Source organism: Mandrillus leucophaeus, unplaced genomic scaffold, assembly GCF_000951045.1.
Source record: "Mandrillus leucophaeus isolate KB7577 unplaced genomic scaffold, Mleu.le_1.0 Scaffold299, whole genome shotgun sequence".
Classification (NCBI taxonomy): Eukaryota; Metazoa; Chordata; class Mammalia; order Primates; family Cercopithecidae; genus Mandrillus; species Mandrillus leucophaeus.
In genome coordinates, this window is record NW_012103131.1 from 2,085,147 (window position 1) to 2,102,686 (window position 17,540).

The 17,540-nt window shown below is 58.9% G+C and overlaps 2 protein-coding genes across 2 annotated transcripts in view; one reads left to right on the forward strand and one right to left on the reverse strand.

Moving 5' to 3' along the window:
• Positions 1-2,957, forward strand: part of LHPP (phospholysine phosphohistidine inorganic pyrophosphate phosphatase) — a 171,538-nt gene extending 168,581 nt beyond the window's left edge. The window contains exon 7 of the mRNA XM_011986417.1: positions 2,169-2,957. Coding sequence (XP_011841807.1) covers positions 2,169-2,265 — 97 coding nt within the window. The 3' untranslated portion in view covers positions 2,266-2,957. The remainder of the gene's footprint in view (positions 1-2,168) is intronic.
• A 6,958-nt stretch (positions 2,958-9,915) lies between these two features.
• FAM53B (family with sequence similarity 53, member B) overlaps positions 9,916-17,540 on the reverse strand; it is a 120,858-nt gene continuing 113,233 nt past the window's right edge. The window contains exon 5 of the mRNA XM_011986421.1: positions 9,916-11,847. Within this exon, the coding sequence (XP_011841811.1) occupies positions 11,485-11,847 (363 nt within the window). The 3' untranslated portion in view covers positions 9,916-11,484. The remainder of the gene's footprint in view (positions 11,848-17,540) is intronic.

The window sequence follows — 17,540 nt, forward strand, 5'->3', positions numbered from 1 at the left end:
GGGTGAGGGCGCTGCACACTCGTCCCCTTGCCTGGTCCCCCAGGCTCGTACTTTGGTGTGTGCTCATTCAGGAGCAGCAGAGTGGCCACACTTGGGAGGGCCAGCCAAGTGATCCCCACTGGTGCTGGCATCGGTGGGTGCCCCTGCTTGGAGCGGGTGCTGTCAACCACCCTTTGCTGGAAGGGGCAGGAATGTCCAGCAGTGGTGGAAGCTCTCGAAAGAACACGGGCTGGGAGTAGAACTCAGATCCCAGCTCTGCTCTCCCTGCTGTGTGACCTTCAGCAAGTCTCTGAACCTTTCTGAGCTGTTTCCTCACCTGTTCAAAATGGGGGTGACCATTTCTTCCTCGGAGGATGGAAGGGAGAGGGATGTGAGGCTCCTGAGTGCTGTGCTTGGAGACTGTGCAGGAGGGGAAGCAGCCGTAGCCCCATACAAGCGGGTGGGCGAGAAAGTGGGGGCACTGGAGGGGCTTGGGGGACAGGGTTCTGTCCTTGGGACCTGGACAGAGCCAAAAGGTACACCCTCCCAGTCACAGGGGAGCCCACACTGCCATCCCCTCCCAGAGACTGCCCCTGTGGCCCCCGTCCAGGTCTACAGCCTCAGCAGTCCCTGAGGGCCAGGAGGTAGCCTCCAGGCCACTGGGCTGAGAACCCTTAAAAGAAAAAGCGCCCCACCCATGACAGTCATTTTAGGGTAAAGAAAGCCCTTTGCAGAAACCAAACCCTTTGAAAGGGATAACACGGCTTTTAGATGTGAGAACCAACTTCAAGCACTTCCTCTTAGACCAGGGTGGCAGCTTCCAAAGTGGGGGTGCTGCTGCCGGGAGGCTGCGGTTTCCCTGCTTCTCGGGGAGCTTAGGCCAGGCCATGAGGTGATCCGAGCAACACGTCCCTTGGCAGTGGTAGGTTTGCAGATGGGCTGGTCCCCACTTCCTGCCAAGCTCCAGCAGCGCCTCTGTGGGTGTAAGGCTGTGGGGAGGGGCCTTCTGGCTCACAGCCCTCCAGGCTGCCCACAGCCCCTAGGATGAGGTGCCACTTCCTCAGATGACTGTCAAGACTCTGGGATGTGGGCCGGGCAAGGTGGCTCACTGCTGTAATTCCAGCACTCTGGGAGGCTGAGGCGGGCAAATCACTTGAGGTCAGGAGTTGGAGACCAGCCTGGCCAACATGGCGAAACCCCATCTCTACTAAAAAAATGCAAAAGTTAGCCGGGCATGGTGGCAGGTGCCTGTAGTCTCAGCTACTCACGAGCTGAGGCAGGAGAATCGCTTGAACCCAGGAGACAGTGGTTGCAGTGAGCCAAGATCGCACCATTGCACTCCAGCCTGGGCAACAGAGTGACACTTGGTCCCCAAAAAAAAAAAAAGACTCTGGGATGTCTGCGCCTGGGGCTCTCCTCTCCCACCCATGTGTCTACCCATAGCCCCTGCCTGCCTTCAGGACTCAGCCCACAGCCCCTTCCAGAAAGTCTCCTGGCAGGGAGGGCCCAGAGGCCTCTGCACTGTCTCATGGCCTCATTCCTGTGTCCTCAGCATCCAGTGAGACCTCGGGAGATGCCTGGGGAATGGTTGAAGGCTTTGGGAGGTTCCTGCCCCCAGAATCCCAGCCAGAAAGCAGCTTATCCAGGAGCCCGGTGCCTCCTCTGTTGGGTGGGCGTGGCCTCAGAGGGCACCAACCAGAAGGCATGTGCTGTCACTGACACGGGGGCCCCCAGCGTTAGGGCAGGCAGGAGCTCTGGGTCTCTACCCCCAGCTGTCCCCATAGTGCACATGTACTAGGCTCCCCCCATGGGCCACTAGGCCAGGCCAGGCGTGTGGGGGTGAGCCCCTGGGGAGCCCAGAGCAGGGTACGTTCATGTCCCCACCATCCAAGGTGAGATACCTGTGCTGGAGGCTCAGAGGGAGCTGGGCTGGCTGTCACTGCACCACAAGGCTGAGCAGGCTCCCAGTGGGAGACAGGTTTGGGGAGGTGTCCAGGTTGAGGGCACAGTGTGCCTGAGTAGGGCACGGGGAGGAGGGGGATGGCCAGTGACCACGGGCCAGGCTGCCTGGCAGGACCTGGAGGTTTCCTCAAGCTAAGGCCAGGCCCGCGCTAGATGCTGCGAGGGTGGGTGTGGCTGCAGAGTGGTCAACGTGGGGGCACCTACTAACCTCCGGCCATGCTCTCCAGGCCCAGTGACGAGCACCATCCGGAAGTGAAGGCTGATGGGTACGTGGACAACCTCGCAGAGGCGGTGGACCTGCTGCTGCAGCACACGGACAAGTGACAGCCTCCTGGGAGAGCCCTGCTTCCTCCACCCCTGCCTCTCCTCCACCCACCCCAGTGCCCAGACCACCCAAGGCCCTGACAGCCCTGCCCTCTGCCCTCTGCCCTGCTGCACGGGCAGGCATTTGTTCCCTGCCTGGGTGGCCTGCTCCCCTGCCTGGGCCCTGACTTCAGCTCACTGTAGTGAAGTCCAGGAGGGTGGGACAGACCTGTCAGGCCTCTGGGAATCTCCCAAACCCCAGAACTCACTCACCCACCATGCGCACCTGGTCCTGTAAATGCGGGAAACTCCACCTAACCGGATTCAGAGGCACCGGCCCCGCTGCCTCCTCTTCAGACTCTTTGCATTTCAGTGAAGAGCCTGGAAGAAACCCAGGGGCCTCCTATGCACAGATCTTGCAGCCCAGAACCAAGTCAGCCTCCTGCGACTGCCTAGGCACACTGCCCACCACCCCACCCCCGAAACAATGCCAGCCCGCTGCTTTTCCTGTCCTCCCAGGCACCTTTGCAAAGACCAGGGGCAGCTCCTGAGGGAACTGTGAAGGCTCCCGTGCCACACAGCAAGAACTGCAGCCTCTGCGCCCAAGGCACACAGGGTACTTTCTGGAGCCATTGCTGGACAGACTTAAAGGTGTCATGCCTGGTGTGTGCAGGAGGAAACTAACAGTTCAATAAACTCCGCCTTGACCAGCAGCCTTTGAGTGGGGCGTTGACTGCTAGGAAGAACTGTATGGGGGAGGCCACCAGCAGGGTCTGGGCCACTGTCTCTGGTCCTGCCTTATGCTTGAGCCATTGAATATCAGAGGTACGAGGGACAAGGGCCCTGAAACACCTCACCTGCTCCAGCCCCTTCACTTAGCAGATGGGGAAACTGAGGCCCAGGGGGCCAGTGAGCTGCTGTTGGCCCCATCTGGAACAAGGCAGTCCAGGGCAAACTGGCACTGCCTTCCCTAACGGAGCAGCCTGTGGCCTGGTAGTAGTGAGTGTTGCTTTCCCGACCAACGACATGGCGGCCTTCCCACAGGGCCCCTGGGAGCAAATCACCCATAACTCAAGTTTCAAGTTTCAGAATCAGTCAGCTCAACAGATGACTTGATTGCTCCATTTCTCCCCAGATCAGTTCAGAAGCTACTGATAACCCTTGGGAGACTGCTTCTTTATTTTATTTATTTAAGATGGAGTTTTGCTCTCGTTGCCCAGGCTGGAGTACAGTGATCTCAGCTCACCGCAACCTCTGCCTCCCAAGTTCAAGCGATTCTCCTGCCTCAGCCTCCTGAGTAGCTGGGACTACAGGCGCCCACCACCACGCCTGGCTAACTTTTTGTATTTTTACTAGAGACAGGGTTTCACCATGTTGGTCAGGCTGATCTCGAACTCCCGACCTCAGGCTATCCGCCCACCTCGGCCTCCCAAAGTGCTGGGATTACAGGCGTGAGCCACCGCGCCGGGCCTGGAGACCGCTTCTTATGAGAGAAGCCATGGGTCCCCGGAACAGGATTTCCATCATATGAAGGTGGACGATGAAAAAGTGTGGGACCCACGTGAGGGAGGGGCAAGTGCAGCCCCCGCAAGGCCGGCCACCATTAAATCAGGACTGGGGAAAACGGTGATAGTCTTTTCAGCAAGGTGAGAGGCCACCAGCCAGGCCAGTGTCACTGGATTTGAGGGAGGCCATTTGGCCCCTTCGTTGGAAAATACGCAGATGACTGGCCCCTTGACGGAGTGCCCTGATGGCAGCTCCTTAGGAGACAACACAGGACGTTCAGGCGGCGGCCACAGTTCAGTGGCGGCCTGGAGGGGCTGTGCGTGATGCTGGGTTTGTCTGTGGGTCTTTAGTTTTTTCTCCTTTCTTTTGTGTTTAATGGGGAAGCTTCCAGCCAAGACAGCGACCCCTCTGGGGGAAGGAGTTCAAGCTGAGACCTCCTCTTTCCAGCTGCTGCCCAGCACAGGGGTGCCCAGAGGGATAGCCCCTGGAGGTGCAGACCCCTGCTTTGTTGGTGCCGGGAGCATGCCGCCCTCTGAGCCGTGGTGGGCTCAGCGAAGTGGGCGTTGTCATCCTTCCCACTGCACAGGACTAGAGGCGGGTGCAGCGAGCTACAGTGGCTTGCTGAGGGCAAACAGTTAGTGAGGGGTGGAGCTGCAACTTGCAGGAAGGTCCAGCCCCGCCTCCCAGGCCCTTTCCAGCCCCTTCCACTTCCCACTCCTGCCTGGAATCCTCCCGTGGGGGAGGCATGTGGTGGCCCCTGTGGCTGACTGTCCGGCTGAGCTGGGGAACCGGTGTCCTCGCTCTAGAGATGAGCTCTTCTGAGGGGTGAGGTCCAGCCACACCTGTGGTGGGGTGGTGTAATCCCTGAGCCTGTTACCCCATCTATAAAATAGGGGGATTCACTTCTTTAACAGGCACTTCCTGGCCCTGCGGGGCGCCCTGTCCCCTGGCTGGAGCTGATGAGTTGTGATGCTTGCCTGGGGATCGGTGCTGCCCAGAAGTGAGGAATGACGTCCTTCCCCCCGGGGCCTTCTGGCAGCCTGGCCATTTCCAGCATGCTGAGGGGGGCCCGGGCCCTGGCAGGGACGGTGTGGAGCCACCGGCCACATGTGGGGCTGGAGTTCGGGGCTGGCAATGGGCTAAGGCCCTGTGTTCAGCACATGTCATGGAACTGCCATGAAAAAAAGACTCAACACCCAGGGCCACAGCTCCGGGGCGCTCCCAGGCGTCTTTTCCCCCCAAGGCCCGGAGTGAGCAGCAGCCTGGGCCCAGCCACACCTCCCAGGCTCCGGAGCTGCCAGGTCAGGCAACCGCGAGGAGCAGCAGGGTAGGGGGCGGAGGGGAGGGCAGGGAGAGCAGGTCTCTCACCCATCCTTGCACCTACCAGCTCTAGGGCCCACACAGTACCAAGCCCTGGGCTCAATGTACCACCTATGAAAACTCAATTGAAATTGGCTTAGTCCAACAAGAGATTTGGTAGCCTCACAAGACTTCAAAGTCCAGGCCTAGCTGGGTCTGGGGTCCCAATCGCTGTCACAGGAACCCCATCTCTTCCCATCGCAGCTACTTGGCAGGTGGCAGGATGCCCCCCAGCCACCGACTTCCCCCTGCCTGCTCAGCAACCCCAGGGCCTGCCGAAAAGGCCCAGGAGATTCAGACTGGCAAAGAGACCAGGGCAGACCAGGAACAGGGGCGCAGTCTCCGTCCCACCCAAACCCTAACCAGAGAGAAGACGGCATGTTGTGTCGGACGGAGGACAGAGGCCAGCGAGTGTCCATGCCCTCATCGCTGACAAGGCTGGGACTGGGCCAAGTGAGGCAGAGGCCTTCACGTCAGATGTGAGCACCACTGGCCCAGGTGACTGCAGTTCTTCCCTCCTTCCGTTCAGCTTGAGCCCTCTGGAGGATCGGAAAGGCTGAGGCCTGACTTGGTGCCGCTGTCCTGGGTGGGCCTGTCCTGCTGGGCGGTTCCTGCCCCTCTCGGGGAGGCTGGCTGGCAGCTGGCAGGTGGAAAGACTTCTGTGTTCACCTCAGGGCAGAGGTGGGGACACAGGGCGGGATGGGCGAGGGTGGCGCACCTCTGGGGTGGGCGCTCTTGGGTCCGCCTTCCGTCCCAGAGTGCGTGTCAACAGTTCCATCTGCCCCTCTCAGAACTGTCCTGGTTTAGGTGGTAAACACACTGGGCAGCCTACATTCTACATGGCTTTTTTTTTTAACATTATAAAAGCAGTATGTGTTATTACGGGAAATTTAACAGAAGAGTATATAAAAAGAAACCAGAAGTCACTCGGGAGTCTGAGCACTGTGCTCTCCGGGGCCTTTCCTTCCGGCCTTCTTCCTTCCAGCCCTTTCCCTGCACACTGGACAGAGTGACTGTCCAGGGTGGCCGTGGGGTTAGCACTGATTCTCTCTCGTAAGCACACAGGGTTATGATCGCTGTGCAGATAAGGAGACTACACGCGTGTCTCATGTCAGAAGCACCTGCGCCTGGCCTGGAGTGAGGCCTGAGGCCAGGCCCCATGTGGGGGCAGAATGGAGCTGCTACCCAGCCAGGGACCTCATCTAGGGATTGGGGACGGCAAGGGGCTGGTAAGGGCCAGAGGTTCTTCCAGGGCCACTCTGTGCCCTACCCTCAGGTGGGAAACAACGGTGGGGGCACTGCGCTTGGTAGAAGCCCCCGGCTGGCCTCTGGCCTGCCAGTCATCCGTCAGATATGGAGGCAGGGGTGAGGTGTGCTGGGGAAGTCAATGCGCCCAGCCTCGCATCAGTGAGTCCCTGGGCCTTGGGTAAGGCAGGGCTGCAGGGATGGCAGTGAGGACGAGGGCCTCACCTCCCAGCAGCAGCCCTGCTTCACCTGTTTCTTGAGTTCAGTGTCCATAGACTTAAAAAAAAAAAAAAAAAAAAAAAAAAAAAATCTTGCTAAAAGGAAAAACAAACCAAAAGAGAAGTGGGGGCTGCAGAGCCTCATTCCCAGAGGGCTGCTCTGGCCCTAACAAGCGTTCTAGGCCAGACTTCCATGGGCAGGTCATGTGGGCAGGTGCTGAGCTATGGAAATCAAGCAAACCTCTCCACGCCTGTCCTCCAGGCCACAAACACCCCCCATCTCCTGAGTCCGGGTAAGCAGAGGGCCACGCACGGAGACGGTGGCCCACGCTGGGCTGGGCTCCGTGCTTCTGGGGCCCCGCAACTCACGCAGCAGAAGTCTGCACTGTGCTGCCTGCAGCGGGGGCAGAAGCCCGGAGCTGGTGAACCTGTCTATGCCACCTCAACCACCCTGGTGGGTGGGTAGCGGGGGCCATCCCAGGCCCCTCAGGGCTCCGGGCCAGGCTGGGCCCCTCTCCGCACACTGCTGTACGGCCTTACCTCCCAGCGCTGTCGAAGCCTGAGCTGATGTGCTCAGAAGGGCCGGCTCCTCCATGGCTTCTAACTCAAGTGACACAAGGAGTGTCTCCCCACTGCTGTCCTGGGGCTCCTGGCCAGAGCCAGGAGAGCCCAGCCCTAGAAGGGCTCCCCATGATGCAGCTGTGACCACGGGCAGGCCTTCTCCCATCCCCCAGCCTCTCCATAGCTCTGTGATGTCTGTTAGCCCCATTTTATCGATTCAGACCCCGAAGCTTGGAGGGGACAGAAGGGTCCAATCTATGTCCCTCTCAGCCCAGAGCTAATGCTCCTGTGAGCAGGAGGGACCTGCCGGTTCACCACACCCCACAGAAACCACACAGCTGACACTAGGAACTTGGGTATTGAACCAGGAAGCTTTATTTACACAGTAAAAGTAACAAGCAAATTCCTGAGAGACTAGAGCGGCTGGAGCGCGAGCCACGGCCTGTGCGGGGAGGCCAGGCTGCAGGGGCAGGCAGGCCCTGGGCCCCGGGTCTACACTTTCTGGTCGCCACACTTCCTGAAGCTCTGCAACACCCACAACATCCAGCTCAGGGAAGCTCCTGCAACCCCAGAAACAGCCTATGTGCTATCTGTCACCCAAGCCCCCAGGACAGCTTCCCCACGCACTGAAAACACAAATCATTTGCCAAAAAGACTACGCTAGGTCAGACTATCCTATCTAGGCTACAAGATCTCCACTTCGGTCTGCCATTAGAAAACAAAACAAAACAAAACAAAACCTTTCTCTTTTCTCTTTAAAGAGGCATGACAGAGGGGTTTGACCAACAGCGTGGACATGGCAAGGTGCGGCATCATTGCCAGTGTGGGGCCAGGGTGCCTGATCCCGGTGCGCGGCCAGCCTGCTGCATCTCTGCCGGCTGATGTCTGGAATGACCATCATTCAAGTGACCACCCCCCAATAGTCACAGACGGCACGTCAGTGGAAACGGGGGTGCAGCAGGCATGACACCACGGCCGAGCCCGCAGCAGGGGCCCAGGGGTCCCGCAGCTAGGGGAGCTTGCTCAGACAGGCAGCACACCCAGTGCGTGGCCACTCACGCCCCTGCACCAGGAGACCCATTTGGAAGTTGGGGTTTCTTTTTAATGTAGACTTCCCCTTTATTTAAATTTTCTTTCAGTGTACAAATTCACAAAACTGGCTACAAAAATTTGGTTGAAAAGTAAGGCTTTCTGAGAATGAAAATCTGTACGTCTGGTCAGAACAAGCTCCCCGTGGGCCTAGATGCACGTCTGTCCGTGCAACTCTGGCCTCCACCATGAGTAAGGCAAGAGGGTGTGGCAACGAAAATGGCGAGGCTGTGGTCCCGGCCCCCAGGCCCCACAGGTGGACGGCAGCCCCTGGCAGTTTGGTGGCTTTGAAATGAGTGGGATGCACGTGGCGCTAAGCCCCTCCTCCCACTCGGCTTTCCTGTAGGCTTAGCCCGCTCTTCAGGGCCCACGAGCAGGCAGATGGCCTGGCACGGCTTGCTCCCGGCTCTGGCCTTCCTTGGTCTCCCCTCAGAGGCAGGGTTCGCGGGCAAGGCTGTGACAAAAGCGAGGCTCCTGCCGCTGCCCCCAGCTGGGGCCCTCATGCTGGTGGGGGTGAGCTGTCTGCCTGCTGCCCGGGGGGACACCAATGTGGGGGGCACCTCCTGGGCAAGCCTCCCTCCCAGAGGACTGAGATCAGAAGTCCTGGGGCCAGCAGGGTGGAGTGCAGGAACAGGCCGCTCTGGGCTGTGTGGCGGCTTGGATGATGGGGTGGCACCTTATAGACAGGGTCTACTCTCTCCAGTCAAGAGACAAACACGAAACCAGCTGAAGGCCATTTCTTTCTCTAAGCAGAAGGGACAGCCACCATCTTCTCCCGACTGCTGCGTGGTGGGCTCGGGCTAGGAGCAGTGGTGGCCCAGGACAGGCAGCTGGGCTAGGGGCGGCAGTGGCACAGGACAGGCAGGTGGGGTCTGAGAAGGCTGGGCCATTTCTGCCTAAGCGCCCGGAGGCTGGGCTTGCTGGTCAATGGGACCACCTTGCAGGGAGGTGGGGAGGTGGCTGTGACTCGGCCAGCTCCACAGCTTGTCCCTCCCTGCCACCAGGCCTGAGTGGGGAGGTGGCAGGCAGGGTTTGAGGGCAGGTCACCTACACCCCAGTCCCATGACACATACCTGTCACCATGTGCCTCCCACCTCTACCCTAAGCAAAGGTAGCTGGGGGCTGCTGCACGCCTTAGCCTCGGCTGGCACCGCCCGCCTCCCTCACTGCCTCTGCCTTCCACAGGAAGGCCTGCTTTAGAGGCTGTGTGCCCTCGGTGGCCACACCGGCTGTGTGACGCCAGGACTTCTCGTGCCCGGTGATACTCTGGGAGTGAGGCATGGCCATGTGCTCTCCACATTCACCCAGCAACTGCCCCGGTCTCCTCTAAGAAGGATTTGCTCTAAGAAGACATGGTCTCCATGACCCCCAGGCAGGGACAGGCCAAGATGTCTCTGCTCAGAGCCACCAGCTCTTGGGTTTGGCTGTCCAGGATCACAAGGAGATGTGCCTCTGGCAGGAGCTACAGCGACCAGAGGCGAGCTGGTTCCCCCGCTCTGGGACCTGCCCAGTGCCCGGCATACCCCCATGTGCCACCCACCCTGGGATGGCAACAGCATCTCTCAGGGCCGTGGAGCTGGGGGCTTTCTGCCAGCTTCTTATAGCTGATTTGTAAGAAGTGCCACCCACATATTGGGAACTTGAACCACCATCCTTTTGATGTAGTAAAAAAAAAAAGAAGGTTTAAACAAGGTTTCCCAAAAAGCAGCTTTCTTGAGGAGAAAGGCGAGAAGCATCTGGACTCGACCTGCAGAAGCAAGGCGTTCACTCGTCCATGGAAGACGAGTAAAAGCAAAATGACTACAAAAGTGCTTTTAACGCATGTCAGCTAACGCGAGGGAGCACACCAGTTATTTTTAGCCTTATGGGAAAATGAGCCACTTACTCCTAAGCCAGCCCAATTGCTATTGTCTGCAGAAGACGCCAAATTCACTAAAAGCCAGATTCCCATAGAGCAGAGCCCATGTGGTGGTATCTGCAAGGTGGCGGGAGAGCAGCTACAAACCCGGAGAGGACAGCAAACCCTCAGGGGGCTAGGCTCCCTGGATGCCCCAGGGTGAGAAGCCAGGGCGGGGTAGGGGCGGGGAGTATCAGTCCAGCTTTCTGCCCATGGCTGGGCCTACGACAGAGATGCAGCCCTCAGGACTGGGCTCCCCCTAAGCTGACAAGGGCGGGGGTCTGTCTTGAGGTGGGTGGTGTGCCCTGGTTACAGCCAGCAGTCCTCAAGGACAAATGGGAGGTGCGTGCAATCCTGCAGGGGCCTCTGCAGATTGGTCAGCGGACGCCCTTCACCCCTGAATGGGCACAGGGCCTGCAGCTGTCCACCTGCCCCCAGCTCCTGTCTCCCAAGGCCATTTTCAAGAGGCTGCCCTGGTATCATGCCATCCCTACACTCACCAGAACCAACCACACTTATCACTCAGTGACCAGTCAACCACAGAGAAGGGCTGCCATCTGCTAACCCTGCCCCAGCGGTGGCAGAGCGATGGGGTCAGGCTCTCCATGCTGCAGGAGAGGCAAGAGAGTCCGTTCAGAAAACAGACCCACCAAATTTCTGCCCAACATGGAAGGCCCTAACATGCACCCCTCCAAGCTGTTCCTTGGGCCCGAGACTCCGGACATGGGCTTACCCTCTGGGGGGCCAGTCCAGCACCCCAGGGATTCTGTCTCTCACATTGGAATTAAGGCCAAATGGTTCTGGTGTTACAGAAGGAAGCATCTCCCGAACCTTCCCAAGCCTGAAGCAGGGAGACCTGGGAGAGAAGGCACGGAGTAAAACTGAGTGAAAGAAGCTGCGGGACCGGCTCTCCGAAAGTGAACCTGAGCGAGGCCAAGAAGGGCCCTGACACAGCAGATGGCCCCTGGCCCCCACCCCAGGCCCTCCCTGACAGCCCCCACCAGGGGGATACAGAGCGGTGCCCAGCTCTGCCGGGGACAACAGAGACTGCCCAACATCCCAGGGGGAAAGAGGCAGAAAAGACGCAAACTCCAAAGCTGTCCTCTGGGCTGCAGTAGTTCTGTGGACCTGGTGGCTGCCACACTCGGGGAGCCGGTGAGAGGCTGACACACCCACTGTGTGACGCGGCCAGGCCAGGCTCTCCCCAAGGCCGCGGGTGGGCTCCCTCTCTGGGACCCGACACCCCACTCAGGAAACTTTCATCAGGCCCACGAGTTGGGCTCCCCTTCCAGGGCCCACCTAGTGCCCAAAGGGAGGGCTGTCGATGCCAGCACACCCCAGCCCTGCCTGGGCCCACACGTCCCCTCAGTTCTTCTCTATCTGCTCGATGTCCAACTCGCCATCCAGGGAGCAGAGGCTGTTCCCGGGGACCCCGCGGTCCCGCCACGCTGCGGCTGGCTCTGCTCTCCTGCCGCAATCCTCATCCAGGGCACAGCCGTCTGACTCCTCACAGGACAGGTCCTCCTGGCAGGCGAGGTGGTCGTCGAAGGAAGAGGGAAGAGGTTCAGGGACCGGGGTCCCAGCGGGGGTCCTGCCCCCTGGGCCGGAGGCTGAGAGCAGGGCGGTCCAGGCCCTGGTGTTGCTGATGTGGCGGGCGAAGGGGCTCTGGGGACCGCAGTCCTCTGTCCCTGCGCTCAGGCAGCTGAGGCTGCTGAAGGTCTGACAGTTCTGTGGAGGGGCAGACACACAGGTTACTAAGGGTTACTCCCCTCCCAGAGCCCCAGGACTGCACACCCCACAAAGCGACTGGACCACCAGGCTGTGGCAAGACCAATCGAGTCCCGGGTTCCTCCCATCCAGGCAAGGACAGGGGCCATGAGCAACGCACTCATGAAGATGCACCTCCGGCCAATGAGTGCTCTGTGCTCATAAAGACACGCTCAATTCCATTCTTCACCTACTAACTCAGCAAAGCACACAAATTTGATGCAGGCCCAGTTCTGGGGAGCTGCAGTGAAACAGAAATGCTCCTAACACTTTGTCCACAGCCTTTCTGAAGCGCAACCTGGGAAAAATGTATCCAATTCCTTGATCAGGTAATTTCACTACTCGGATTTTTGTGTTAAGAAAACATTCTAAGATGTGTGTAAAACTTCGGCAACATACTGTTAAACAGAAAAGAAGACAGCAACCCAAACGCCCTACAATGGTGGTGAAATCAATGATGTTTTTCAGGCAGGACCTCTATGCAAACATAACTGACGCACTGCGATGCTCCCCTTGAGAAGAGATCTGACTCGGAGGAAACGCCAGGCTGTACTGCCAGACAGGGTGACATGACGCCCACTCTACCGCACTCTCCACAACCAGAGTGGGAGACACAGGCTAGAAGGGGCCGAGCTGAAGTCCTGAGCCTCGTGTGTAATAGAGTCATGCAGGGAGCTGGGGAAACATGAGTTCTCGGCCTCACCTGGAGACGCCGAGCCTCTAGAAAGGAGTGGCCCCATGCCCTCCACAGGTGCTGGGGCCTGGGGGGTCTGAGCTGCTGAGGAGAGGCCAAGCTCCAGGTTCTAGTGCTCACCAGCTCCCTGCCTGCCTTGCTGGGCCCCTTGAGGCCCCAGAGAGAGAGTAGGCTGCACAAAAGCTTCTCCGCCCACCAAGTGCTCCCTCTGTGTGGGGCCTGGCCTGGGGCAGGAGGCAGCCTGGGGCCTTCTCCAGCGGCAGGTATGGCTTGAAGAGGATGGATTTCAAGGGTACGCAAGCCGGTTCTGCTTGGCGTCAGCTGCCAGCGATGGGGGCAGGGCTGACACTGTTTACAAGTGTGTGCAGTTCAACACCTGCTCCCAGGACAGAGCACAAAATCCAGCCTTCTCCTCAGAATGATGCACACTCCACGGTCCAGCCACAGACAGGACGGAGGCTGGGACAGTGAGGGGCACTCCCGGCCCAGTCCTGGATATCCCTAACAGGACTGCAGCAACAAGGTCACATACCAGAGGGGAGCGAGGGAAGAACTGCGCACAGAGGGCAGGGGGGAATTCCAGCCTTTGGTCTCTTCCCGGCAGACGGGTGGACTGTGGGAGCAAAGCAGGGCTTGGAGCACCCGCCGCCTCCCTCGCCGCACGCCTGCTGACGCCAAGACCACAGACCTGTCCCGAGGGCCTGATCCTTTCAAAGGCTGCAGTGTTTGTGTGTCTCTTTGAAATACAGGTGACCACCGGCTGTCACAGCCAACAAGCTGTTGAACCAGCCTCAGCGAACGGGAAATCAAAGGTGCTGTCTCTGGAGGAAGGTGTATGTGCCTGCCATGGGCACGCTCATTGTTCCTGAACACTCCGTGGAGGAAGCCGTTCTGATGGGTTTGCTTTTCTTGACATCTTTTGATTAGCTGAGAAAGGTGAAGGCTGAGGTGCTGCAGGGAGCTCTGCACGGGGACTCAGGAGAGGGGCAGGGGCACCCATTAGACTGAAGATGCTGGCCCAGGCCGCTGAGGGAGCCCCGTCCCTGCAGCTGGCCCCCCACGGAACCACAGGTCCACCCTCTGGGCCATGGTGGGATTTGACACAGCCCAGTGGTGTGCACACAGCACACTCCCCCAACCATAACAGAGGGCTGGAGACGGCAACCCCTGCACAACAGCCCCAGGATCCTCGCCTGCCCCTGGTCAGGCCTTGGCGATGGACCAGCACCCGGGATCCTCGCCTGTCCCCGGCCAGGCCTGGATGATGGACCAGCATCCAGGATCCTTACCTGCCCCCGGCCAGGCATGGACGATGGACCAGCACCCAGGATCCTTGCCTGCCCCAGGCCAGGCCTGGGCGATGGATCAGCAGCTCCCAAGGCAAACCTGCCGCTTGTAAGGTGGAGGCCTCAGTGCTTTCGAGGGGGAAAGTCTCTGAGGCTCCTCCTGCTTCTCAGCCACCCTCTTGACTGGCCTAGACCTGAGCCAGGACAGAAGGAAAACTGAGTAGGGGGCACAAAACAGGGGCAAGAAGGCCCACCCTGGGTGACCTCAGCCATGTGTCCCAGGCTCTGCTGAGCCAGGCTGCCCCGACAGAGGAGGCCTAGGATGAGACCAGGATGTATCAGAGCCTGAGGTCCCCAGGGAGCCAGACCCACCCTCTCCCGACCCTGAGCAGTCTGTTTCTTGGCCTGTATAGAAGCCGTGGTATGTAAGAATAAATAATCACGTCCAGCCAAGGCCACAGCAGCCTGGATGATGTGCTATGAACAGGTTCTAGGTGGGTGACAGGTACTGAGGCTGACTGCCTTGGGTGTCAGCCACATCTGCTGAGACCAGTGTGCTTGACACCCGAACGCGTGCTCGCGTTTTCTGCGAGCTGTCATGTGAAGGGCCTGGGACGTGGTCTGCTGCGAGTGTTTTCTGTGGCCTCTCACGTGAACAGAGCAGGAGCGCAGCCTGCGCACTCGGACAGAAGCCGTACAGCGCTTGTCTGTGCTCACCTTCTCGGTCCTGCTCGGAGCTTCCCACTGACCGCCTCTGGCATAAGGTGCAAGTGGCAGGGGTGTCTAACTTATGGCCACCATGACTGTGTGGGTCTGGGCACTAATCGTGGTGCTACGGTCTAAATGTGTGCCCCCCCGCCACCCGCCCATTCCTATGTTGAAATCTAAGCCTCTGTGCAAAAGTATAAAGAGGTGGGGCCTCTGGGAGGTGATGAGGTCATGTAGGGGCCTTCACAGATGAGATGAGGGCTCATAACAGAGGGAGTGCAGGTGCCTCTCTCGCCAGGTAAGGATGTGAGAAAGTGCCAACTATGAAGAGCAGGCCCTCACAAGACCCCAAGCCTGCTGGCACCTGGATCTTGGACTTCCCAGCTTCTAAGTAAGAGAAATACATTTCTGTGGTTTGTAAGTTCCCCAGTCTAAGGCATCTTTGTCACAGCAGCCCAAACAAAGTAAGACATGTTATGCGTTAGCCACAGCCAGGCGCGGGCGCTGGGGACCCACTAGCTGGACCTGTCACAGACGTGTGGCTTTGGCCTCACTGTGCTCTGGAAGGGGCTGAGGTTAGACAGGCAACACGGAGGCAGACTCCGTCCGCATGGGCATCACGGCGCCAGGCAACTCTTCCACCTCTGGGCGGCGGCCGGCCTGCCTGCCAAGTCAAGGTGTTCAGGGCTCTCTGGACCAATTGGGCCCTTTCTGCTGTGATGCAGGGGGAGTCTACAAGGAAGGGCTGGTGAACCTCATCACAAGCAAACCCCAGAATGCCACTCAGCCCCCAATATCTTCAAATATACCAGCTCCTTGGCCACAAAGCTAGCGAAACCTTGAGAACTCTGTTGACTCAAAACAGCCATTTCAGCCACAGTGAGAGAAAGCCAAGAACCACCCACTGTTTGCCCCAGCTGGTGGCGAGCCCCACCTGTCAGGAAGGAATGTGACTGCCACAATGGGGCGGTGTGTGTTCTGCCCAGAGCCCCACCCCTCGTGACCAACCCCCAGGGTGTCTGTGCCCTGTGCCCTCCGCGCCCCGGGGGCAAGGTCCCGCCCAGCATCTCCTAGCAGCTCCAGCTACCCCATGGAAGAACACTGCATAGGCAAGTTGGAAGCCTGGAGGCCTGTGTGCCCTCAAAAATGTCTGCAAAAAGCTGCAAAATGGCTAAGTTCAAAGTGCCGTATGAACACATTATTCCAAGGTGAAACTGCTGCTCCAGGACCAACTGTCCCCCAGCCTGCCGACTTCTGCTCTCTTGACATCCAGCCCCAGCTCTGGGCTGGGCCACCTACTCTGGCACAGGCCTGCCCAGGTAAAAAAGCTCAGTGGAAACTGTCCACATGGCCTCAGGCTAGTGGCCAGGGACATGGATCAAGACCTACTCCTAGAGTCTGCAAAAGGCAGACCACAGCAGCCTGCCAGAGAGGCAACTTTGGGATGGAGGCCCTGCCTTTTCCATCAGACCCCCCTAGACCTCAGCTCTAGACACAACAGAGGCCCTGGCCATTCCTTGGCCATTCCCACCGGCCCCAGCCGGGGTTTCCTGCTCAGCCCGCCCCAGCCGGCCTCCCCAGGGCTTCCCAGCTAGGAGCAATGATCCTTCTTCTGCAGGGCTCCTCTGTGCAGATATTTATTCCTATACTTTCTCCTGAGTGGGAGGTCCCTGGCTGGGCACGGGGATACAGACGAAGGTGGCCTGGTCCTTGCCTTCTAGGTACAAGCTGAAATCCAGTTCCGCCTCAGCAAACTCATTGACTCAACATATCAGCTCTGTACTGCTGCCAGGCAGACCACCACTCACTCTGTCCAGCCTCAGCCCAACAAGTTCATTCCCTCTGCCAGGTGCTGCTGTTCCTGGGCCAGCAGGGTGAACACGTAGTAGAGACTCTAGAAACATCTCCTGAGCAGAACTAAACCCCATGTTTTATCAGTAGTGACCGAGAACCCACTCTGGGCTGTGAAGGGCAGGGTCTGGGGAGTGGAGGGGAAACAGCCCCAGGATTTCTCTAGGGACTGCTACCTGGGGCCTGGGAGTCCCCAGAACTCATGAACTACACCCCCACATGCAGGAGTGGGCATCCGGTGACAAAGACAAAGCTGGCTGGTCAGGTGATGTGTCTGGGAGCAGACAGTGACCACTCCCCTTTGTCCTGGTTGTCTCCTCCAAAGGAGGCCGGGGCATTCTCATCCCCTGGGCCCTGGCTCTCCCCAGAACCTGGAGGGTTCCGGAGAGGAGAGTGAGGAACTAGATTCTGCAGTTGGAGGCACTGAGTTCCTCCACTGACCAAGTGGCCTCACTTCCCGTTTCCTCTCCTGGGAAGCAGAACTGCTGTCTCTGGCCAGGCAAGGGCCACTGCAAGGATCCTAAGAGGAAAGCCAGGCTGCTGGTGTTCCGCCTGGAGTCCCAAACCCACGGCAGTGTCCACTCTCCACTGCTGAGTGTTGGCTCTGACAGTTCATGGCTGCCCCTTCCAGAACTATTCTGGGCTGGGAGACCTAGGACAGGAAGGAGGTTACCCTTTCCCTTTAGGGTCACCTCCAGCCAATGACTGACAGGTGCAGGGACAGGAGCTGCCCCTCGCCTTGGGCAGGATCAACTCCCACGTGCTAGTCACACTTCGCAGCTCCCGAAGCACCAGGCTGAGAAGCGACTTCAGCTGAGCCTACCTCTTTGCTGGGCCTCTGTTGGTGCAGGGGCTTCCCTCGCCTCCCTGAAGGTTCCTGCTGGGAGCATCCCTCTCGGTGTTACTGGCACAAGAATCTCCAGCTCAGGCCCTGCTTCTAGGGACCCAATCTAAAGCCACAGGTAAAAGCACCCTGGGTGTTAATGTAGTTAGAGGTTATGCACCTGCTTCTTAGTACTACTGTTCTTTCTAGAACAGGAATGTCAAGCCATGGTCAGAGACTGGCCACGGGGCCCTGTGGGGAGTCCAGTTCCTGGCCCCAGTCCGCCTGAGAC